The following is a 26305-nucleotide window of genomic DNA, read 5'->3' on the forward strand; positions in this document are numbered from 1 at the left end:
CGTCAAGAGGGTCTGTCCCTCCCTTCCTCCGTGTGTGAGTCAGTCTGGCAAGGTTTGGCGCATCAGCGGAGAACAGGAGCGAGAGAGGACGTGCTTTGGAGCTGCAGTTCTTTCCCTAGATTCTGCGAGCGGTGGCCTCCGCCTTTAGGACGCACGACTCCTTTTGGAATTGTACACTCTCTTGGCTGCTAACTTCTCTGCCTATTCCACACCGGCCTTATCCACCCGGCAAACCGCACTATTCTGAACACCCATTCCATTGATAGCGGTCCATTAAGCGCAGCAAGAACAGAACAGCGAAGATGTCTGGGCAAGGCTATCAGGGCAAGAAGAACATTCCCCGCATAACAGTGAGTTAGGAAAACATGTATTGATTCCATTGAACATTGTGCATGTATTGCTACAACTATCCGTTCACCAGTCAGGCAAAGACGTGCATCGCTAAAATGAGGCTTGTGATCCGAATTAGTTGAAGCTCTCTCGGGTAGCTTTAGGCTACAGCTCAGAGGTGAACGACCTGTTTGCATAAACTGTGAAATGCATTCTGCACGAGCTCTTAGTAATACTTGTGTAATTAACGGGGTCTTTAGGATTAACATGGCTAGAGGCCACATTTTTTAGACTATGTAAAGAAATTATCTTTCAAATGACAGTGGGCTAAAATAGGCTACTACAGTTTTGCTTATCTGGTCAACACGCGTGATCGTTCAGAGCATAGGTTATCTTTCAAGGACTTAATGTATCTCAATTGTCTTTATTTGACAAGACGAGAACCTGAGGCTAGCTGTCCACCTTTGGATAGGCCAAATCACATTTGGCTCTCGTAAGACTCTCCTTGAAATCAATGTTGTCCTTGAATCATTTCCACATCTACAGTAATTCAGTCGCACGGCTGTGGTTTCGCCCTCGCGCATTATAGGCTACATTTCCATGCGGATCTTCTTTGTTAGAGAACGGTATCTGGCCGGTTATCACCGTTCGCCAACGGGTGGAGCAAATGCATTAGCTTTCTCGCCTGTGCCCATCCGCCGCAATGTCGGGTTAGTTTTTCTGGACAATTCCAACTCCGGTAAAATTGTTATTTATATATAGGCGGGTGTAGGACATATAGCCCGTTATTGTTGACGGATTTTGTGTGACTTTGGGCGAGGCAGCAACCATGTCTTGCACCAGATTTTAAATCATGGCGAAGAGAGAATATCATAGGATAATGGAATGAGAAGGAGAATGAAAGGGGGGCGGCAGAGGCTCCAGTTTCCTGCCTTGTCTCTCAGCCTCGTCTCTCAGCCTCCATACTAATGAAGGGGCAAAAACGACTATAGACTCCCGCATGTGTTTCCATATTTCTATTGCTGAACTGGATCATTTATAGGTTTTCGTCTCCAGTGGTCTATATGAACTCCCCAACTATTCATCCAACCCTCATGCTTCCCAACCACATTGCAATGAACCTATGCTTCAATACACATTTGAAAAACACGTTTAGGCCTTTGTCATAAAACCACAGGCCTACTTCTCCATGTAATGGATGTCCTGAAGATCTATAATAGTCTAAGCTTTTATGGGGAAAGTGCCTCTCTCCTCATTGCATGTGCATGTGTGCTTTTTTTGTGGACAAAGAAAGCAATTTGAAAGGGGCTTTGGCTGGCATCCCGGGTTGGTTACTCCAGCAGGCTGGCTGAGTCTGACAAAACTGATGCAGGTTTGGCCTAAACCCTGTCACATCCCACAGCCTGCTCATATGGATACGGCAGCCACCAGCCATGACCCGGTGAAGGGAGCAGGCTAGGGCTACCCCACCTAATGATCTATTCACATAGTCACACACACACACACACACACACACACACACACACACACACACACACACACACACCACACACACACACACTATCATTCTGCGGTGCTCAGGCCCTTCTACTGAGCATGCACCCTTCCTGTCCTCATCCCTCTCTGAGCTCCTGTTGCTAAACTCAGCCATTGCCCAACATGAGGATGACGGGAGAGACAGCGAAAGAATAGAGGTACGCCTAAAGTAGCCCATCTTTCAGACTGTAAGAGATGAAAGAGCAACATGGATAGACAGACAGATAAACAGGGGTGACTGGGAGTGCAGTACCAAGGGTGACTGAGAGGGCAGTACCAAGGGTGACTGAGAGGGCAGTACCAAGGGTGACTGAGAGGGCAGTACCAAGGGTGACTGAGAGTGCAGTACCAAGGGTGACTGAGAGTGCAGTACCAAGGGTGACTGAGAGTGCAGTACCAAGGGAGCAGCCGCAGTGTGTGTACGTGTGCCACACCCCTGTGGCAGGGAGCAGTAAGCACACTGTGTTGTCTGTCTGTCTGTCTATAGACAGCCTGTCATACACACATTTATGGAACCAAACAATCCCCTTACAGTCCAACAATCTTCTGCTTATCCAGGTCATATCCTTGTTATTTCATGCATTTATCAATTATCATAACATAGGATCAGCAGCCAGGGAGTGTCACTGTTTCAAGGCAGATGTATATCATATGTGTGTGAATGTGTTTGCGGTTTTATATCAGTTTATCATCCTCACGCTCCAGGCTTTGCTCTGTCTTCACCCAGTCCTGGAGTAGATTCCGTGAAGAGCGTAACAGTTAGTGTTAGATCAGAGGATCAGGAGCCGTAGTAGCCCTAACGGGGATGAAGCTAACTCAGAAATAGAACATATACTCTGTACCCGGGAAAGAGAACATGAGGGCAGAGAGAGAGAGATGAATGAAAAAGAAACAGAGAGAGTAAGAACAAAGTACAGTCCATCTAACATACAGTCCATCTAACAATTCACTGTATAACCAAACACATGATCACTATAGATACACACAAAGAATGTTCTTGTATGCTACTTTCTGTCTTTCAATTTAAGTAAATTGTGATTTTTTGGGGGGGGATTATGACAAACACCCCCACAGAAACATAGGCGTACACACACACACACACACACACACACACACACACACACGCAGTTGTTGAGATTGGAAAGTCAAAGAGCAGCAGGCAGGCTGCAGTACGATGCTGTCGTCACCAGCTGGAGTGGTCAGCTGCAGACTAGGAAGCAGCACACCTCAGAGACGCCTCATAAAATATGAATGTCATCCTAAAATCACCACCTGGGGCTGCATTCAAAAAATGACTCATCCAACTCTCTCATGGATATGATTAGGTTCATTTACAGTCACACACTCACTCACTCAAAGTTACCGTTGGAAAATGCGCAAACAGAAATAGATTTTTGGATTTATTGTTATTTAAGGGGAGGACTCATAAGGGTTCCTGTATAACACTGATGGACTTAACTGCAGGATGAACATATCATGAATACTTTAATGAGAGAGGTTTTCCTGTTGTTCCCAGGCTCTGGGGTCAAGAGTTCAGGAGCCAGTGGAATACCTGGTATTGGCCACCGTGGATGCCATTTTATCCAGAAGCCTCTGGCCGTGTCCGAATACCCCTACCAGCATTCTAAATAGTATGCATTTTGGGTATGCGAAAATACAAGTTACAGTATATAGAATGTGAAATTCAGTGTGCTTTAAATGCCATGATTTCATACTCATTTCGGCTTTTAATTTAGTTGAATTTGCTGCACGTTATTGAGGAAGAGAATCGTCTTTCAAGACTCACGTGTTTTTGACAACCGCCGATAATCAGACAAAGGGACGCAATCTACCAAAATGAACAAATGGTGGGATTCAATGCAATTGCACATTATATGACACCTTCACAGTATGGAAGAGCCTAGTATGTTGATATTTGTGTGTACTGCATTCGTTTTTTACTAAACGGTACGTTCTAAATAGTACGATTAGTACACAGTATGCAATTGAAGTAAGCAGTAGGCAAGCCAGATTTTAGACACAGCCCCTGTTATCTTCCTGTTAGATCAGTCTCTTTTACTAAAGACAGTCCAGCCTGGCACTGCTCATCTCCAGCCCGCCATTCTCCCACAGTAATCCCATAATGCACTGCGGCCCGGGGAATTCCGTGTTCACACATTACACAAAGCACACTCTTAGTTCTAAGGGACACCGACTGCCTGCCAAGAACGCTTTTTTTCCTTCTACGCTGTGAGATATAATCCAGCATATCCCCATTCATAATCCCTTCAATGTGAGATGGTGTTTATTTATGTCCACTTCAGCAGCTGGACACAGGAAGATAGGGGAAGGAATGGTGCCCCAGTGCAACCTGGGATTTCTCCCTGACAAGCGAGATTTCCTTTTTCTTTAAGAGGATCCGGCGGCCGCTACACAGTACATATTCAGCCAGATTGTTGGCTCAACAAAATCCATGCTTCTAAATTGGAGCGTCTGTACAGTAGCAGTCATAGTCTGTGTGTCTTAAACCAGACAGCCACCCAGCAGCTCCTGCAGTCTTTGATCAGGGGGGGCTGTCTGGCTATTCCAGGTCCAGGAGACATAGAGCTGACGGGGCTTGAGGGCAGTTTCCTGTTCACCCGTCCACTGGAAAGAAACTATTGGATCAGTAACTATTTGGATTAGGCGTGCGTGCTTGATGCTTCTCCACCCCAGCTCCAGCTCATGTTCCCTGGGAGTTTTCCACTGGGAGAGAACAACACATGCTGTTCCTTGGTTACCTCATTTGACAGCATTTGTCTTCGATCGAGGAAGGTTGCTCAGGCCCTGTCTATTGCTTCCATGCAATGTGTGAATAACATCTTTGCCTAATGGTGTCAATTGTAACGTTTGATGTCACGTCTTTAACTACACGTCAGTAGTCTTTAATTCGAGCCCTCTAAAACATGATACATTGGATTGATCTGCCACACAGCGTGGAGAGAGGATGGATCAATGCAACATCAATCCACCAGTCTATCTCTCTGATTGACCTCTAACCTATCCAGGCTCTAGTTTGGTGCTGGGCTTGGTTCAGATTTGTTTTTGCAGTTTAGGGAATTTCTGAAAACGCCTTCTACACTTAAATCTCAATTGAATAAGTTGTATTAGGGCTGTATTAGTTGGTCAGAGATGGATTACCTGTTGTTGATATTAAACGTTGACCAACACCCTAGGCATATTATTTGTCTAAGAGTTAAAACCTTGTTCAATTGAGTCAACATCCTGTTTGTGTGTGGTTCTCCTCCAGGGAAGGTCACTGTCATGTTTGGCTCAGGTCCAGAACAATCAAAAGATAGATGCTCTCCAAAACCATGATGCCTGATTGACGATCACAGGCCAAGCAGATTGGGTACTGACTTTGACCTGCAAATGCTTCTTTAAAAACAAGAACCGCTAAGTAGGTTAAAATAAGAAGAAACATGAAATAGGCACATTTATAAACTGAAATAGTCCACAGTAGATTGAGTTTAAAAGCACTTGACTGTTATCATTGGACCTTTACTAAGAGTGACAGAGAATGACTTTCATTGTAATCCTGACACAGTACCACATTATTCTGTAACCTTTCTTGACGTTTTTGGTAATGTACGAGTATCTAAAAATGTAATTAAAGTTTTTAGATCATGGCTGTCTCACACATAGTTGGATGAATGTTTATGAATGGATTTCTGTAAAGGCCTCCAATTTACAGTGCATTTGGAATGTATTCATACCCCTTGACTTTTTCCACATTATGTTACAGCCTTATTTTAAAATGGAATAAATTGTTTTTTTCCCCCTCATCAATCTACACACAATACCCCATAATGACAAAGCAAAAACAGGTTTCTACAAATTTTTGCAAATGTATATATATATATAAAAATGATATTTCACATTTACATAGGTATTCAGACCCTTTGCTCAGTACTTTGTTGAAGCACCTTTGGCAGCGATTACTGCCTTGAGTCTTCTTGGGTATGACGGTACAAGCTTGGCACACCTGTATTTGGGGAGTTTCTCTCATTCTTCTCTACAGACCCTCTCAAGCTCTGTCAGATTGGATGGGGAGCGTCGCTGCACAGCTATTTTCAGGTCTCTCCAGAGATGTTAGATCAGGTTCAAGTCCAGGCTCTGGCTGGGCCACTCAAGGACATTCAGAGACTTGTTCCAAAGCCACTCCTGCATTGTCTTGGCTGTGTGCTTAGGGTCGTTGTCCTGTTGGAAGGTGAACCTTTGCCCCAGTCTGAGGTCCTGAGTGCTCTGGTGCAGGTCTTCATCAAGGAAATCTCTGTACTTTGCTCTGTTTATCTTTCCATCGATCCTGACTAGTCTCCCAGTCCCTGCCGCTGAAAAACATCCCCACAGCATGATGCTGCCACCACCATGCTTCACCATAGGGATTGTGCCAGGTTTCCTCCAGACATGAAGTTAGCATTAAGGCCAAAGAGTTGAATCTTGGTTTCATCAGACCAGAGCATCTTGTTTCTCATGTCCTGAGAGTCCTTTAGGTGCCTTTTGGCAAACTCCATGCGGGCTGTCATGTGCCTTTTACTGAGGAGTGGCTTCCGTCTGGCCACTCTACCATATAGGCCTGATTGGTGGACTGCTGCAGAGATGGTTGACCAAGGCCCTTCTCCCCCGATTGCTCAGTTTGGCCGGGGCGGCCAGCTTTAGGAAGAGTCTTGATGGTTCCAAACTTTTTCCATTTAAGAATGATGGAGGCCCCTGTGTTCTTGGGGAACTTCAAAGCTGCAGACATTTTTTGGTACCCTTCCCCAGGTCTGTGCCTCGACACAATCCTGTCTCGGAGCTCTACGAACATTTCCTTCAACCACATGGCTTGTTTTCTGACATGCACTGTCATCTGTTGGACCTTATATAGATGTGTGTACCTTTCCAAATCATGTCTAATCAATTGAATTTACCACAGGTGGACTCCACTCAAATTGTAGAAACATCTCAAGGATGATCAATAGAAACAGGATGCACCTGAACTCAATTTCGAGTCTCATAGCAAAGGGTCTGAATACTTATGTAAATAAGTTATTTCAATTTTTTATTTTTATGCATTTGCAAAAAAAAAAACATTTCAAAACCTGTTTTTGCTTTGCCGTTATGGGGTATTGTGTAGATTGATGAGGAAAAAAATCAGGTCGCAATTGTAAATGAGAACTTGTTCTCAACTTGCCTACCTGGTAATATAAAGGTGAAATAAAACAAATAAAAAATAAAATGTTTAGATTAAGGCTGTAACGTAACAAAATGTGGAAAAAGGGAAGGGGTCTGAATACTTTCCGAATGCACCGTATATGTGAAATGGCACTGTCAGTGTCCGTGTAGTGGAGATGAGAAATAGAGTCAATCGCAGGACACCGAACTGAGTAAAATATACGTATTTACTCCAGAAAAGCTCATCATACAAAATCCACACAGGGATAAAACAATAATTACGAACACAACTAACACGACCAACAGTAAAATAATAACACACAAAACATCATGATAACCAGAGGGTTTAAATAGGGAAATAATCAGAATGAAATGGGAACCAGGTGTGAACAATCAAGACATAACAAATGGACAAAGAAACATGGATCGGTGGCAGCTAGAAAGCCGGTGACGATGACCGCCGAACGAACAAGGAGAGGCACCAACTTCGGTGGAAGTCGTGACAGGCACGACAAATAATGATATAGTGATAGTCAACCACATGATTTTTGTTCAATGAACAGTTGCCAAAACAGGATGGAATCATGTAGATGTGAGAATGGACTGGGTTCATCACTCCTGTCACACGAGTTATTAAAAATGTCCTGACATAGTCATCACTAACAATACATTCTTTGGGGGTTTGTTCGAAAGAGAGGAGAGAAATGTGTGTGCGCATGCGTTTCTGCGTGTGTCTTTGTTTTATAGAATCTTTGTCAGTTGGCAGGGAACAAGTAACCACTTTTGTTGGGAAAAAATATACCAAAGTATGTCAATGTCATAGAGATGGGTTTTCTATTCTTTAGTCCAAATGCATTTCGGGCGGGGCATTGTGAACCCCGTTGGAAAGCATTTCTTCTTGAGGCCAGGGCTTCCAGGGAAACACGCTAGAGGCTGAAACTCAAACAGAGCAACCTTTGTTTTTGGAGGGGGCTAAATGCCTCGTGACCAGAATTGTGCCTCTCCACTTTTGGAGAGTAGGCCGTCGCCACTGGGGCAACACAGGGAGGTGCCAGGGGGCCGGGTCTCCCCCCTCTCAGTCTCGCACAGAAACAAGTGGCCTGGTGACAGAGGTATGGATGACTGATTCCCAGTGAGGATGCCGGAGGGGCGTGTCCTGTGACATGCTCTGCTGCTTGTCGTTGTTTCATCAGTGCATTCCTCACCCTCATTTTGAGCCATGCTGGTATCATCCTACCTAGTAAATTATCCATTCAAAGATGCATATTCCGTATGTTGTTCCTGGTCACGACGTGCTGTATTCAGCCATCTATAATAAGCACACTGTACATCTGTGTTCCCTTTATCCCTTCCTGTATTAGGATGTGCATGAAGCATTGATCACGCAGTCTCTCTTTAAGACTCTGTCAAAGCAGTCATCCTGCTTTCATTCCAGGCTGCTGCTCAACTCAGATCCACCCCCGCTGCTGTATCTCTGTGTCTTTGGTTCCTATTTAACTCCCGTTCCCTCTCTCCTATTGCTCTGCTTCTCTATCTCTCTCCTTTATTCTTACAATCCCAAACACTTTCTGTCCCATTCTCTGTCTCACACACATACTGTAATGGTTGAACAAGCTTCACCCAAGACCTGGTGCTGATCCAAACGATCCCTGCATGGAACTGCTTATTCCTCTGTGGTGTGTGTGTGTGTGTGTGCGCGTGAGCGTGTGTGTGTGTGTGTGTGTGTGTGAGAGAGAGAGACTTAGAACACAAACCATCCATAATCAAATAGATCATGCCAGCTCAACACAACCAGTTGGGGCAACCATAAACATTGTGGGAGGATAAGTTGTTCCTTATCATCACAGAACTCACTTGGACAAAGCCTAATATCCCCATGACGCAACAAGGCAGAACATCAGATAATGCTGTGATAGTGACACATGATGTGACACTGCCCAAAACAGCAGAGAGGCAGTCGGAACGTCCCGCCATGGTGGGGGTGATGGAATGGCAGGGACATGTAAGGGGGTTAAGTCTTTTGGCTTGTCTTTAGTATTTTACGTGTCTGTATTTAGTATATTAATAGCACAGTGTTAGCTGATGCTTCCTGTAAAGAAAGTGGCTGGTACTGCGGTGGTGCCAAATACAATACTCACCATCATGAGCTCATTTTCAAAAGGCCATATAAATGCCCAGGACGTTTTTTGTGCGTTACATTCTGGTGTCTGCTTTCCCACACTGACATTAAAGGCTTTTCCTAAAGGAACGCTTACTTCACTGTGTTTAACTCTGTGAGGATGAAGAGAACGGGACATGTGTATACTAACTAATGAATGAATGAATGACAGTTGGTAACCTGTCCCTTACAGGATTAATTGACACATAAAGAAACATTACCATGATTCACAGCGAATTCTTCATCTAACAATACATTTTTTTAAATGATCTTGTAGAGCGATCGTCTCCTGATCAAAGGGCCGATAATCGTGAACGATGACCAGTCCTTCTGTGCTGACATCTACATGGAGGATGGTCATATCAAGTGAGTTTCGCGACGACGACTACATGCTCTACTTCTCAGAGGTTAACTACCTCTGCACCATCCTTACCATGCGTTGACTTTTAACACTGGTCGTTGTTTGCTTTTGCAGACTAAATTGCAGTCGTAATGATAACTCTATAACAACGCTCTCTTTTTTTCTCTTTCTCACTCTCTCTCTCTTGCTTTCCCTTCTCTCTCTTCCTCTGACTGCCAGACAAATTGGCGAGAACCTGATAGTGCCCGGTGGGGTGAAGACCATCGATGCCCACGGGCGCATGTTGATGCCAGGGGGCATTGATGTGCACACACGCTTCCAGATGCCCGACCGGGGCATGACCTCGGTGGACGACTTCTACCAGGGCACCCGCGCCGCTCTGGCAGGGGGCACTACCATGATCAGTATGTACACTACCACCTACCCACTTTCTGTCCTCCCCCTCTCAAGAGTCATGGGCAGGGCACAGTGCCAGCTCCATCTATGGCAGCACCAGGTCCTGAGCCCATAAAGTCTCATCTGCTACAGACTAGCGTGCCACCAAGTGCTGCTGAGTGCTAGGGAGGACGTTCAAAACTGTTTTCAAGTTGTTTATCCACTCTCCTCCTAATTGCTCAGTAATAGCATGGCCTGCCTGTAGCGTTCCTAGAGTTCTACTGAATATCCTAGCTGCCTCAGTAAAGGTCCATCTCCCTGCTCAGCCGTTACACAGACTCCTGAAGAGTAAGGTGGCTTTATCACATCGGGCAGAATGCTGACTCCTGCTGACAGCACTGCAGAGTCCACAGAGCCATCTCTGTAAATGGGTCACGTCACGAAACAGAGGCTTACTGGGTCACAGTGCAGTACAGTACAATCTGGTTGAAGAAACATGATGCAAGATCCTGATCTAGGCTTTTAATCTGACCTATTGCATTTCGTAGTTGAATGCGACCAGAACAATAAGAATGAACCAATTTACTAAACAATTGTGTGTGTGTGTGTGTGTCCACTAGTTGACCACGTGGTTCCGGAACCCGGGGTCAGTTTGCTGTCTGCCTTTGAGCAGTGGCGTGAGTGGGCGGACAGCAAGTCGTGCTGTGACTACTCTCTACAGGTGGACATCACTGAGTGGCACAAGGGAGTCCAGGAAGAGATGGAGGCCCTGGTCAAGGACCACGGTACAGACACATCCACATTAACATCTCATGATGTCATATAGTACATTTTGATTGGTTGTGTTCATGTTTTCTCTTTCTGTATGGTTGCTAGATTTCCTACATGTACAGTACCAGTCAAAAGTTTGGACACACCTAGTCATTCAAGGGTTTTTCTTTATTTTTGCTATTTTCTAAATTGTAGAATAATACTGAAGACATCAAAACGATGAAATAACACATATGGAATCATGTAGTAGTCAAAAAAGTGTTACAAATATAAAAATATATTTTAGATTTTAGATTTTTCAAAATTGCCACCCTTTGCCTTGATGACAGCTTTGCACACTTGGAATTTTCTCAACCAGCTTCATGAGGAATGCTTTTCCAACAGTCTTGAAGGAGTTCCCATATATGCTGAGCACTTGTTGGCTGCTTTTCTAAACTCTGCTGTCCATCTCATCCCAAACCATCTTAATTGGGTTGAGGTCAGATGATTGTGGAGGCCAGGTCATCTGATGCAGCACTCCATTACTCTCTTGGTCAAATAGCCCTTACACAGCCTGGAGGTGTGTTGGAACATTGTCCTGTTGAAAAACAAATAATAGTCCCACTAAGCACAAACTAGATGGGATGGTGTATTGCTGCAGAATGCTGTGGTAGCCATGCTGGTTAAGTGTGCCTTGAATTCTAAGTACATCACCTACAGTGTCACCAGCAAAGCACCATCACACCTCCTCCATGCTTCACGGTGGGAACTACACATCCGTTCACCTAGTCTCACAAAGACAGGACGGTTGGAACCAAAAATCTCAAATTTGGACAATTTATACTCATCAGACCAAAGGACAGATGTCCACCAGTCTAATGTCCATTGCTCGTGTTTCTTGGCCCAAGCAAGTCTCTTCTTATTATTGGTGTCCTTTAGTAGTGGTTTCTTTGCAGCAATTGGACCATGAAGGCCTGATTCACGCAGTCTCCTCAGAACAGTTTATGTTGAGATGTCTGTTACTTGAACTCTGTGAAGCATTTATTTAGGCTGCAATTTCTGAGGCTGGTAACGCTAATGAACTTGCCCTCTGCAGTATATGTAACTCTAGGTTTGCGACTGCACTTGAAGAAACTTTCAAAGTTCTTGAAGTTTCCGTATTGACTGACCTTCATGTATTAAAGTAATGATGGACTGTCTCTGTTTCTCTTTGCTTATTTGCACTGTTCTTGTCATAGCCATATTTGGAAAAAGTCCATACTATCTTCTGTATACCAACTCTACCTTGTCACAACACAACTGATTGGCTCAAATCCACAAATGTACTTTTAACATTTACATTTAAGTCATTTAGCAGACGCTCTTATCCAGAGCGACTTACAAATTGGTGCATTCACCTATAATATCCAGTAGAACAAACACTTTACAATAGTGCATCTAAATCCTTTAAAGGGGGGGGGGGTTAGAAGGATTACTTTATCCTATCCCAGGTATTCCTTAACAAGGCACACATGTTAATTGAAATGCATTCCAGGTGACTACCTTATGAAGCTGGTTGAGAGAATGCCATGAGTGTGCAAAGCTGTCATCAAGGCAAAGGGTGGCTACTTTGAAGAATCTCAAATCTAAAATATATTTTTTATTTGTTTCACACTTTTTTGACTACTTCATGATTCCATATGTGGTATTTCATAGTTTTGATGTTTTCACTATTATTCCACAATGTAGAAAATAGTAAAAATAAAGAAAAACCCTGGAATGAGTAGGTGTGTCCAAACTTTTGACTGGTGTACTGTATGTTCATATGTTACTGGTCTCTTCGCCTCTCTTTGTTTCTCATCCCAACTCTCTGTACCTTCCTTTGACACGTGCTCTCTTTCCTCAGGTGTCAACTCTTTCCTTGTCTATCTGGCTTATAAGGATGTTTTCCAGCTTACTGACTCTCAGGTATGACTTACCTTATCATATCGTAGCTTTTTTTAACGTTGGCTCCCTGTTTGTCTTACAGGAAACACACATCGATCGCTACCGCCACAAAGGACATGAATGGTTAAAATAATCTTTAAGAAATAAGTATGGAGGGAATTCACCTCTTTTGGGACGAAATCATACTGAATGCTCAATTACATGCACTGTAAGACTTTATATACTGTAGCTCTCCAGCCTTCCCCTCCCAGCATATCCCATGGCCTGCTCTGGGCTGAGTTGAGGAGGGAGGGTGGGGGAGGTTGAGGCATTAATTGTGTGTCTCCAGTGGGAGTAAGGGATGATGAAAGAATGCACCAGTCCAAGTCTTTGTGTCTGACTCATGGTTAACAGATTCATCTTGGACTGGGGGCTCCTTTGAAAACGGCCCGCATTGGTCTTTGCACCTGTGTGAGGAATGCATTCAGGCTGCTTGGCCAGAGCATTTCATTCTATTTTGTGCAGGTCTCCCAAGGCAACCTATGGTAGCTCTTTATTATATTTCTGGCTTTTGGGAGATGACTCATACAAGACTCACACATCGCTCATACATCAGTAACAGGTTCTCCTCTACCACTGTTGTATTTGAGACCTTCAGAGTGAGTTTTGCATGGTGTGAAATTGGCATTATTGTTCACTTTGCTCAGCTATCAGAGTATCCTCAATGAACTTTACCTGGTCTGTTCTATGACCCATCTGTGGTTGTCTGAGGCTGCTGACATGGTTATTTCCTGTAGGTCTATGAGGTGTTCAGTGTGATCCGGGATCTGGGGGCCATCGCTCAGGTCCATGCTGAGAATGGAGACATTGTGGCTGAGGTAAGACCTGAGGCTAATAGGGTTGAGCGGTTTTCTCTCTCTAAAATGGCGCCGGAAGAAATGGCAGCAGTTTTACGGGCGCCCAATCAATTGTGCTTCTATGTGTTTTTTTCGTGTTATTTGTAACTTATTTTGTACATAATGTTTCTGCAACCGTATCTTACGGCAAAAAAGAGCTTCTGGATATCAGGACAGCGATCACTCACCTCGGATTAGACAAAGATTTTTTCTTCAACAAACTGGACATTCTCCGAACACCCGACAAGGCCAACATCCCAGTTATTGGCAAGAGGAAGAGACGCAGGTATAGAGGACACAGAGTGTGGTGCCTCGTAAGGATTCGCAAAAGGCGAGTGGGAAAGCTGCCATTACCGTCAATGTTACTCGCCAACGTGCAATCATTGGATAATAAATTACACGAGGTACGATCACGAATATCCTGCCAACGGGACATCAAAAACTGTAATATCCTATGTTTCACGGAATCGTGCCTGAATGATGACATTTATATTCAGCTAGCGGGATATACGCTGCACCGGCAGGATAGAACAGCACACTCCAGTAAGACGAGGGGGGGCGGTCTGTGCATATTTGTAAACAATAGCCAGTGCACAAAATCTAAGGAAGATTTCTCTAGATTTTGCTCGCCTGAAGTAGAGTATCTTGTGATAAAATTCAGACCACACTATTTGCCTAGAGAGTTTTCAGCTATACTTTTCGTGGCTGTTTATTTACCACCACAGACAGATGCTGGCACTAAGACCGCACTCAGTCAGCTGTATAAGGAAATAAGCAAACAGGAAACCACTCACACAGAGGCGGCGCTCCTAATAGCCAGAGACTTTAATGCAGGGAAAATTAAATCAGTTCTACCTAATTTCTATCAACATGTTAAATGTGCAACCAGAGGGAAAAAAATTATAGATCACCTGTACTCCACACACAGAGACGCATTCAAAGCTCTCCTTCGCCCTCCATTTGGTAAATCCGACCACAATTCTATCCTCCTGATTGCTGCTTACAAGCAAAAATGAAAGCAGGAAGCACCAGTGACTCGGCCTATAAAAAAGTGGTCAGATGAAGCAGATGCTAAACTACAGGACTGTTTTGCTATCACAGACTGGAACATGTTCTGGGATTCTTCCGATGGCATTGAGGAGTACACCACATCAGTCACTGGCTTTATCAATAAGTACATCGAGGACGTCGTCCCCCAATGACTGTAAGTACATACCACAACCAGAAGCCATGGATTACAGGCAACATTCGCACTGAGCTCAAGGTGCGGGACTCTAACCCAGAAGCCTATAAGAAATCCTGCTATGCCCTCCGACGAACCATCAAACAGGCAAAGCGTCAATACAAGGCTAAGATTAAATCATACTACACCGGCTCCGACGCTCGTCGTATGTGGCAGGGCTTGCAAACTATTACACACTACAAAGGGAAAACCAGCCGCAAGCTGCCAAGTGACACAAGCTGACCAGACGAGCTAAATAACTTCTATGCTCACTTCGAGGCAAGCAACACTGAGGCATGCATGAGAGCATCAGCTGTTCAGGACGACTGTGTGATCACGCTCTCCGTAGCCAACGTGAGTAAGACCTTTAAACAAGTCAGCATTCACAAGGCTGCTGGGCCAGACAGATTACCAGGACGTGTGCTCCGGGCATGTGCTGACCAACTGGCAGGTGTCTTCACTGACATTTTCAACATGTCCCTGATTGAGTCTGTAATACCAACATGTTTCAAGCAGACCACCATAGTCCCTGTGCCAAAGAACATGATGGCAACCTGCCTAAATGACTACAGACCCGTAGCACTCACGTCCGTAGCCATGAAGTGCTTTGAAAGGCTGGTAATCGCTCACATCAACACCATTGTCCCAGAAACCCTAGACCCACTCTAATTTGCATACCGCCCCAACAGATCCACAGATGATGCAATCTCTATTGCACTCCACACTGTCCTTTCCCACCTGGAAAAAAGGAACACCTACGTGAGAATGCTATTCATTGACTACAGCTCAGCGTTCAACACCATAGTACCCTCAAAGCTCATCAATAAGCTAAGGATCCTAGGACTAAGCACCTCCCTCTGCAACTGGATCCTGGACTTCCTGACGGGCTGCCCCCAGGTGGTGAGGGTAGGTAGAAACACATCTGCCACGCTGATCCTCAACACTGGCGCCCCTCAGGGGTGCGTGCTCAGTCCCCTCCTGTACTCCCTGTTCACTCATGACTCTATGGCCAGGCACGACTCCAACACCATCATTAAGTTTGTAGACGACACAACAGTGGTAGGCCTGATCAACGACGAGACAGCCTATAGGGAGAAGGTCAGAGACCTGGCCGGGTGGTGCCAGAAGAACAACCTACCCCTCAACGTAACCAAGACTTAGGAGATGATTGTGGACTACAGGAAAAGGATGACCGAGCATGCCCCCATTCTCATCAACAGGGCTGTAGTGGAGCAGGTTGAGAGCTTCAAGTACCTTGGTGTCCACATCACCAACAAACTAAAATGGTCCAAACACACCAAGACAGTCGTGAAGAGGGCACTTCAAAGCCTATTCCCCCTCAGGAAACTAAAAAGATTTGGCATGGGTCCTTCGATCCTCAAAAAGTTCTACAGCTGCAACATCGAGAGCATCCTGACTGGTTGCATCACTGCCTGGTACAGCAATTGCTTGGCCTCCGACCGCAAGGCACTACAGAGGGTAGTGCATACAGCCCAGTACATCACTGGGGCTAAGCTGCCTGCCAGCCAGGACCTCTATACCAGGTGTTGTCAGAGGAAGGCCCTAAAAATTGTCAAAGACCCCAGCCACCCCAGTCATAGACTGTTCTCTCTACTACCACATGGCAAGCGGTAACGGAGTGCCAAGTCTAGGACAAAAAGGCTTCTCAACAGTTTTTACCCCCAAGCCATAAGACTCCTGAACAGGTAATCGAATGGCTACCTGGACTATTTGCATTGTGTGCCCCCCCAAACCCCTCTTTTACACTGCTGCTACTCACTGTTTATCATATATGCATAGTCACTTTAACTATACATTCATGTACATACTACCTCAATTGGCCCGACCAACCAGTGCCCCCGCACATTGGCTAACTGGGCTATCTGCACTGTGTCCCGCCACCCACCACCCGCCAATCCTTCTTTTACGCTAATGCTACTCTCTGTTTATCATATATGCATAGTCACTTTAACCATATCTACATGTACATACTACCTCAATCAGCCCGACAAACCGGTGTCTGTATATAGCCTCGCTACTGTTATAGCCTTGCTACTGTATATAGCCTCGCTACTGTTATTTTTCAATGTCTTTTTTACTGTTTTTATTTCTTTACTTACCTATTGTTCACCTAAGTAAGCATTTCACTGTTGTATTCGGCGCACGTGACAAATAAACTTTGATTTGATATTGTCATACCGACCTTCTCAGTATTACCGGCTTAGTACACAAGGGGGCGCCAAAAAACACAGAATGCTAACAAAATTAGCACAAGTAGTACCGAATTTCCAAGGGGGTTGCTAGCTAAATATGCTAACGAGCGAAAACGAAAATAAGCGAATTGCAAAGACAGTCAATCCAGCTCATATATATATATATGTGTATGTATGTGTAATTTTTGTAGAGTTTGGACATTTAAAAGTGAATGTGAACAAGAGACATTGTGCAAATTGTGGCAGCCCAGGGGAGTCAGAGATGAAACACAATAAATAAAACAGCGAGAGTCGGTTTTGCAGTGCTTAAACAAAAGTTGTTCTTTAATAAAGGTTGGGGGGAACGGGGAGGGGAGAAATACAACTGAAAGGCTTCTCATGTAACGGGTGGGTCACTGTGTCCAGTGTGGCTGTTCCTCGGACCGCCTGTGTTAATTTTTACATTTAACATTTTTATTTCACCTTTATTTAACCAGGTAGGCTAGTTGAGAACAAGTTCTCATTTGCAACTGCGACCTGGCCAAGATAAAGCAAAGCAGTTCGACACAATCAACAACACAGAGTTACACATGGAGTAAACAAACAAACAATCAATAATACAGAAGAAAAATCTATATACAGCATGTGCAAATGAGGTAGGATAAGAGAGGTAAGGCAATAAATAGACTATGGTGGCAAATTAATTACAATATAGCAATTAAACACTGGAATGGTAAGATGTGCTGAAGATGAATGTGCAAGTTGAGATACTGGGGTGCAAAGGAGCAAGATAAATAAATACAGTATGGGGATGAGGTAGATTGGATGGGCTATTTACAGATGAGCTATGTACAGGTGCAGTGATCTGTGAGCTGCTCTGACAGCTGGTGCTTAAAGTGTCCATATGAACAAAAAAGAGAGCGAGAGTGATGAGTCTGGGGTTTCAATACTTGCGCCGGGAGTCGTTGTGTCTGGGAATGGGTCCTCTTGCTTTGGGCCCAAAGAAAAGGAAGAGAGAAAGTTGAGTCAAACATTACCTAGTATCTTCTTTGTCGTCTGATCGAGGTGCTTATCATACTCACTGCTGTTCTTCTGGGGTCTAGGAGTACCCTCTGCCTGTCTACCCAAGCGCCCGAGTGACTGCACCTCTACTTATACCCATTTGGGGTAACGAGGGAATGGTGGGACCAATTCCAGGTCCAATTGGTTGCAACACCTGGACTAGGTAGTATGGGTGTTGAATCACCAGCCCCAGTCGGTGCCTGTAGAGCTGTCCATGGTGCTGACTCACCTTGGCCTCTGGAGCCCTCTGGAGCTGACTAAGGTCCTGCTCTTTGCTTGTAGCTCCCTGCTGGCAACCGGGTTGCTACAAAATGAACAAAGTTTTGACGCATGCTTGTCTAAAGGACAAACTGTACTTGTGTACACACTGTGTCTGGAGTTGCTAGGGCAATGGGCCTGTCTGCTCAGAGAAGAGGGGGGGTAGCTGACGGAGAGGAGAAAAAAATGCAAGGAAATTAAGATAACTCATCCAAAGGGCTTTGACTTCTCAAACACGGCAGAAAGCTAACAAGAGGACCCATGATACCCCGTCACCTTATTAATTCAGCCACTTACTTAGATAACTAGCAAGTTAAACTTAGGGGTCGCATTAACTCAGAATTCAGCATTTTTCACGCAGAAAGAAAAGATAAAACACAATAAATATATTGCTGCGTTTTGTAAGTGCACATCTAAAATGCTTCTTATTGTAATTTCTGCTCGGCATCTGACAAATGTTGTGCTTCAGTTGCACTTCTCTACTCGGATGAGAATTCACAAACAGGCATTCTATCACCAGACAGCACCGACTGATGTGTAGCTACTTTTCTCCGGTACTTTTCTCTGTGTAGACAAGTTTCACTTTAAACAAAACATTAGCAAATGTACCTGGCTACATTCTTTCTATGATAAACATTAGAAGTATAATGGCCATGCATCGTTTTTGCAAAACATACCTTGTTTTTTCATTGTAAGCTTATTTACTTGTGTGGCTGCCAGCCAAATAGCTTTGCACTTATGTTGTCATCTGATGAAAATGAAGCTATATTCTGCCGAATGTGTTGCACTAATGTATTTTTTGTTAAGGAAAACTATTGTTGCACGTCCCTGATCACTCTATTGAAGCAAAAAAAACACTGTTGACTTTCAAAATAAAACACAACCCCTGTCAATACACAGCCCGACTATACAGCTGGGCTCACCTGCACCCACTTACATTTTACATTTACATTTTAGTCATTTAGCAGACGCTCTTATCAAGAGCGACTTACATTTCATACATTTCATTTTTTTTCGTACTGGCCCCCCGTGGGAATCGAACCCACAACCCTGGCGTTGCAAACACCATGCTCTACCAACTGAGCTACAGGGAAGGCCGTTGTGCTATTTACAAACAAACAGGTGACTGGCTTTCAACGGTATTGACGGTATGGAAAAACCATCCCGTGGCTATTCCCAAGTACCCCGGTATATGGTATATACAGTATACCGCCAAAGCCCAGCTAACAATACACCATTTACTGGACTATCAAAACCCGATCTAAAATACCTAACAGTGGACATTTTTTAAAGCGTGCCTGTTCTGTCCATTCAGGAGCAGCGTCGTATCCTGGAGCAGGGCATCACTGGGCCTGAGGGACACGTCTTGAGCCGTCCTGAAGAGGTATAATGCATCAGCATTTGACCTCAGAGTTCTTACCTCTATTTTCAAAATGCATCCTTGCATGGTCACCTTGACCTCTGAACCCTGGGTGTCTTTCAGGTGGAGGCAGAGGCTGTCAATCGTTCTGTGACAGTAGCCAATCAGACCAACTGTCCCCTCTACGTCACTAAGGTCATGAGCAAGAGTGCTGCTGATGTCATCGCTCAGGCCAGGAAGAAGGGTGAGAGACTGTTGCTAGGCTGTTGCTAGGGTATAAACATACAGAAAGATGAAGGGAAGATGCACATGTGTGAGCCAAAAGAAGGGAGAGGCACCATAATAGGTCAATAACATCATTCATTTGTTATCACATGATGTTTCTGATTGGCCTTGCAGGCACGGTGGTGTACGGGGAGCCAATCACTGCCAGCCTGGGCACAGACGGCTCACACTATTGGAGCAAGAACTGGGCCAAGGCCGCCGCCTTCATCACGTCCCCGCCCCTCAGCACAGACCCGACCACGCCCGACTATCTCAGCTCCCTGCTCTCCTGGTGAGAGTACTAACTCAGCACAATTACACTGGATTGGGCCATATGGACAAATATCCATATTCATATGGTGTAAACTGTTATCATGGTGACAATATAGAGTAGGACAATCATCCCACTCTGAGTCCAGGTGGCACAGTCTAATCTCTTGTCCTGTGCCTTCCTCTCCAGTGGAGACCTTCAGGTGACTGGCAGTGCCCACTGCACCTTCAACACTGCCCAGCGCGCCGTGGGCAAAGATGACTTCACCCTCATCCCCGAGGGTACCAATGGCACTGAAGAGAGAATGTCCCTCATCTGGGACAAGTGTGTGGTGAGAGACTACATGTTATTATATAATGTGTATATATATATGTATATAGAACAGTATACTCATATACAGTACATAGTATATACAGTAGAACATACAGTGTACGTCATGTGTAGAATTTGTATGCATTGTGTGAATTTGCACATTCACATAACAATTGCGTACACACTCATCTACAGTGAGGGAAAAAAGTATTTGATGCCCTGCTGATTTTGTATGTTTGCCCACTGACAAAGAAATGATCGGTCTATAATTTTAATGGTAGGTTTATTTGAACAGTGAGAGGCAGAATAACAACAAAAAAATCCAGAAAAACGCATGTAAAAAAATGTTATAAATTGATTTGCATTTTAATGAGGGAAATAAGTATTTGACCCCCCTGCAATACATGACTTGGTACTTGGTGACAAAACCCTTGTTGGCAATCACAGAGGTCAGACGTTTCTTGTAGTTGGCCACCAGGTTTGCACACATCTCAGGAGGGGTTCTGTTCCACTCCTCTTTGCAGATCTTCTTCAAGTCATTAAGGTTTCGAGGCTGACGTTTGGCAACTCGAACCTTCAGCTCCCTCCACAAATTTTCTATGGGATTAAGGTCTGGAGACTGGCTAGGCCACTCCAGGACCTTAATGTGCTTCTTCTTGAGCCACTCCTTTGTTGCCTTGGCCGTGTGTTTTGGGTCATTGTCATGCTGGAATACCCATCCACGACCCATTTTCAATGCCCTGGCTGAGGGAAGGAGGTTCTCACCCAAGATTTGACGGTACATGGCCCCGTCCATCGTCCCTTTGATGCGGTGTTGTCCTGTCCCCTTAGCAGAAAAACACCCCCAAAGCATAATGTTTCCACCTCCATGTTTGATGGTGGGGATGGTGTTCTTGGGGTCATAGGCAGCATTCCTCCTCCTCCAAACACGGCGAGTTGAGTTGATGCCAAAGACCTCCATTTTGGTCTCATCTGACCACAACACTTTCACCCAGTTGTCCTCTGAATCATTCAGATGTTTATTGGCAAACTTCAGACGGGCATGTATATGTGCTTTCTTGAGCAGGGGGACCTTGCGGGCGCTGCAGGATTTCAGTCCTTCACGGCGTAGTGTGTTACCAATTGTTTTCTTGGTGACTATGGTCCCAGCTGCCTTGAGATCATTGACAAGATCCTCCCTTGTAGTTCTGGGCTGATTCCTCACCATTCTCATGATCATTGCAACTCCACGAGGTGAGATCTTGCATGGAGCCCCAGGCCAAGGGAGATTGACAGTTCTTTTGTGTTTCTTCCATTTGCGAATAATCGCACCAACTGTTGTCACCTTCTCACCAAGCTGCTTGGCGACGGTCTTGTAGCCCATTCCAGCCTTGTGTAGGTCTACAATCTTGTCCCTGACATCCTTGGAGAGCTCTTTGGTCTTGGCCATGGTGGAGAGTTTGGAATCTGATTGATTGATTGCTTATGTGGACAGGTGTCTTTTATACAGTTAACAAGCTGAGATTAGGAGCACTCCCTTTAAGAGTGTGCTCCTAATCTCAGCTCGTTACCTGTATAAAAGACACGTGGGAGCCAGAAATCTTTCTGATTGAGAGGGGATCAAATACTTATTTCCCTCATTAAAATGCAAATCAATTTATAACATTTTTGACATATGTTTTTCTGGATTTTTTGTTGTTGTTATTCTGTCTCTCACTGTTCAAATAAACCTTCCATTAAAATTATAGACTGATCATTTCTTTGTCGGTGGGCAAACGTACAAAATCAGCAGGGGATCAAATACTTTTTTCCCTCACTGTGTATCCACAAAAATGTGATTTTCTCCCAAAGTTAACTGCCCCATTTTCTATGTTCCCCTGGCTCATTCAGGTGACAGGTAAAATGGATGAGAACCAGTTTGTGGCGGTCACCAGCACCAACGCTGCTAAGATCTTCAACCTGTACCCCCGTAAGGGCCGCATCGCTGTGGGCTCTGACGCTGACTTGGTACTCTGGGACCCAGACGTCACCAAGATCATCTCAGCCAAGAGCCACAACTCGGTCAGTCAGTCACACACTCACTACGCACAAACATTATACCTTCAGAAAAGCGCAATCTACTGTATATCCAGCCGTATGGTATTACACATGTGGTATTACACCACAGATTCATCTTTGGGAAACTGTCCAAAATTAAATAGTTAAACTTTGAACATTCAAGTGTACTTGAGGTTAAATTGCAATGGTTCTATGAAATTACCATATTGGTATTTTTATGGTCATCTGACTCCTGACCACATATGATTGGTTGGGTTCCCCAGTTCTAGGGCGTGGGCCTTATAGTAACTCAGAGGAGTGATGTCACCCCCAAACTCTGCCAGAGTACGGGAACATGTCATTTCTGATTGTTAGCAGCCAAATCACAGTGTGCGTGCGTGTGTATGTCCATGTGCCTGTGTGTGCTTTTGCAGTCTAATTGCTCTACCTCTCTGTGTTCAATGGTTTCTTTCTTTCCATTTGGTCAAGAAATTGAGTAATGTACATGGGGAAAATTGGTAATTCAGAGAGGCATAGTGTGTGTGTGTGCTGGGTGGTCCAGCCTCTTGGTGATCTCATGCTTTTTCTAAGCCCTGTGGAGCCCACTAAATTGCCATGACCTCAGTCCTAGTCAGCCAGTAGTTTTTACGAGGGTGGTCACACTCCACACTGCTTTCCACTGCCCACACCATCCTTGTAAGAGCCTGGTAACTCTGCTCCTCGCTGCCTGGCTAAATCAATGGTCTGTGATGATCAATGATGCTATCTCAGGAGGGGTTTTCAATTGCCATTTATCTAACCTTTGAAAAAACCCTTAGGGGACACTTAATAATTTGAACATTGGCCTACTATAAAACAGCAGCTCACTGGCAAAGGATGGAGGAGGAGGGAGGTCCACCACACTAGTACTAAAACCAATCAACTCACACAAATCATAAGAAAAATAATCTATTGTACAACATTCTGCCTCTCCTCCTCTCTCCCCCTGTCACTCTTCCAGAATGTGGAGTACAACATCTTTGAGGGTGTGGAGGTGCGTGGCGCCCCCCTGGTAGTGATCAGCCAGGGTAAGATGGTCCTGGAGGACGGGAACCTCCACACCACCGAGGGGTGCGGCCGCTTCGTGGGCCGGAAGCCCTTCTCTGACTACGTCTACAAGAGGATAAAGGCCCGCAGCAGGGTAAGGCACTGTTTTGGAACTGTGTCATCGTGGTGTGCTGTCTTTTGTATTGATGTGTTTTATTTCCAAGGGTGGGTTTCCTTTTCAAATACCCTGTATTATGTTAAGCTGTTGACTCATGATAAGATGAGGGTATTTTCTGACAAGTTAGTGGAACGCAACATCTATCAGTAGCAGGGTAAAAGTTCTGTCACTGCATCGGATTTCCATCATATGGATTTTTTGGTTTTACAGTAGTTATTATATATTTTTTAAGGTGTGTATATATATCTTCTTTTTTTAATCAAATTGAAAAGGACTGGAGCTGGTCAAACTTGCAGTTTAATGTACAAAATGATCCTCTTTCCCTAAAAGCTTTTTACATGAAAGGGGAAGTTAATTTACAAGAAGGGGAGGTTAATTTACACGAAGGGGAGGTTAATTTACATGACATGGGAAGTTAATTTACATGAAGGGGAGGTTCATTTACATGACATGGGAAGTTAATTTAAATGAAGGGGAGGTTAATTTACATGAAAGGTGAGGTAAATTTACATGAAAGGGTAAGTTCATTTACATGAAAGGGTAAGTTAATTTCGCCCGGCAGACAATCGATCTGAGATCGACTTAAGTTTTAGTCATGGTTTTTTTTCGGGGGTTTAACCCATGCAGTAGGTTCGGGTTGTTTGATCTTGACTCTTGATTCTGCCTCCTCCCTGTTCTCCAGCTGGCTGAGCTAAGGGGTGTTCCCCGGGGGCTTTATGACGGGCCTGTTTGTGAGGTGTCAGTCACACCCAAAACTATGACTCCTTCCTCCTCTGCCAAGACCTCTCCAGCCAAGCAGGCAGTAGCCGGCGCCCAGCCTGTCCGCAACCTGCACCAGTCAGGGTTCAGCCTATCTGGTGAGGAGCACTGGGGTGGATCCCTGGATCCATTCACTAGAGATAACTGACATTATACCTATCATAGTTTTGATGATAAACTATGATATGTTCATAACAATGAAAATGTCATAATACAGTGATATTGACTTCCTCCTCCTCTTCTGTACTTGTAGGTGCTCAAGTTGATGACAACCTTCCTCGGCGTAACACCCAGCGCATTGTGGAGCCACCTGGTGGCAGGGCCAACATCACCAGCCTGGGTTAACCCCTCCCATTGGCCACCAGGGGAAACGAGGGCTTGAGGAGAGGGGTATCAGGGACTAGGGGCCATTCCACCAGGAGCCAAACCAATTCTCCCCTCCTCAATCTCTCTCCCTCATCTGCCGCTCCCTACATCTCTCCCCCACTCTCTCTCTATAAAAAAGATTTGCCTCATTTGAAGAAAAAAAGAGACGAAAACAACAGCCCTTATTTGAGCACTTTTGATTGTATTATTTAGTGTTCTCTACTGTACTTTCTTCCTGCCATGTATCATTCAGTTTAGTTTCTGATGTTCATGTTATAGTAGAGGGGTCAAGTAGACTGAGCAGTTTTAAAACGGCCAGAAGGTCAAGACAGTGCATGTCGCATTTGCATGGAGGGAGTCCAATCTGTTTCCGTTCGTCTTTTTTCATTTTCAATGTAGGGTAAATGAAGTATGGAGACACATGGGTAACATGTTCTACATCAGATTAGTTGTACTAACATTATGTAGTGAACAAACATGGAGGAGATACGTTGCTTATGCTTTCCTCAATATTGATCTTTTCATCTTTTCACTGGTTTGTGTTTGTTCTCTACTGTTTATACAGCCTTGCCCTCCACTGTGCTTTTCATCTCTCACACTGTTAAGATCAGTACAGCACTGGCTACGATCAACACAATTTATTGACTTGTCCATTGTTATTGTTTAAAGCTGGTAGTATGCTATCCTCGTCCTCAGGTTACGGGATGAGGCATGAGATTAGTAGTAAACTGAACCACTGTTGAAAACCTTAAAGGAACTTCTCACTGGTGCTCATCTCATGTCATCCCACCAGTAGCTTTGTTTAAAGGAATAAATGGAATGAAAAAACATGGTCCATATTTGGAAGCTGCTGGTGAGCCAGGAAAGTCAAGTAGATTAGGATAAGGAGTTTTGGCAGGCGGTGAATAGAGCGGTGTATTAAGTCTCCCAGGGAGAGGCCATCATGGAACTTAACGGCCCATGAGAGGAGATGTGACTCAAATTTAGGATGTTGGGAGGAGTGTAACCGGGCGGCAGCGAAAGAAGGAAGATTTGTCAGAATACTAGGGAATGCCCAATTTGTCATAGCCTCATTCAACTCACCCTCTTTGCAAGATGGTGCCACACTCGTACTCAGCTAAGCTATAGTACAGTATGTGCCCATATACCTCGCCTGAAGGGGATTGTGATCTATCACTGTAATGGGATCTTTGAGATTCATACACCATTTAATTGACAGTGTTGCAGGCAGCATCCCCTCCCTCTGTTCTAGAATGTTCCAGTACCAACCAGTGCATTCAGAAGACTGAATGTCTTTCTGCTCCCGGCCTCCTCTTTTTAATTCATGCACTCCCCCTTTTCCTTTTTAACTCTTTATGTGCCTGAACCCACAGAAGTTGTACTGATAGTTCGATTTTGTATTATTCTTATTATGGTAAGAGAAGGATGTAAGATAAAAATGTAAAATAGTCGATGTTAACCGATACAAAGGTGCCAGATTTAGTTATTTCGTATTCCACTGATGGTGCTCCTTTAAAAACAACAATGCTTACTTAA

At 44.5% G+C, this 26305-nt stretch overlaps 1 protein-coding gene across 1 annotated transcript; it reads left to right on the forward strand.

The window, feature by feature from the left end:
- LOC115159485 (dihydropyrimidinase-related protein 2-like) lies at window positions 1-26305 on the forward strand. The gene is made up of 14 exons (XM_029709242.1): window positions 1-350; window positions 9474-9562; window positions 9777-9961; window positions 10553-10717; window positions 12568-12629; window positions 13385-13465; window positions 19533-19601; window positions 19701-19821; window positions 19977-20133; window positions 20302-20443; window positions 22294-22464; window positions 23441-23620; window positions 24327-24501; window positions 24657-26305. The coding sequence occupies exons 1-14, from the start codon at window positions 303-305 to the stop codon at window positions 24746-24748; spliced, it is 1737 nt and encodes a 578-aa protein (XP_029565102.1). The 5' UTR covers window positions 1-302; the 3' UTR covers window positions 24749-26305.

This window comes from Salmo trutta, chromosome 23 (assembly GCF_901001165.1).
Source record: "Salmo trutta chromosome 23, fSalTru1.1, whole genome shotgun sequence".
NCBI lineage: Eukaryota > Metazoa > Chordata > Actinopteri > Salmoniformes > Salmonidae > Salmo > Salmo trutta.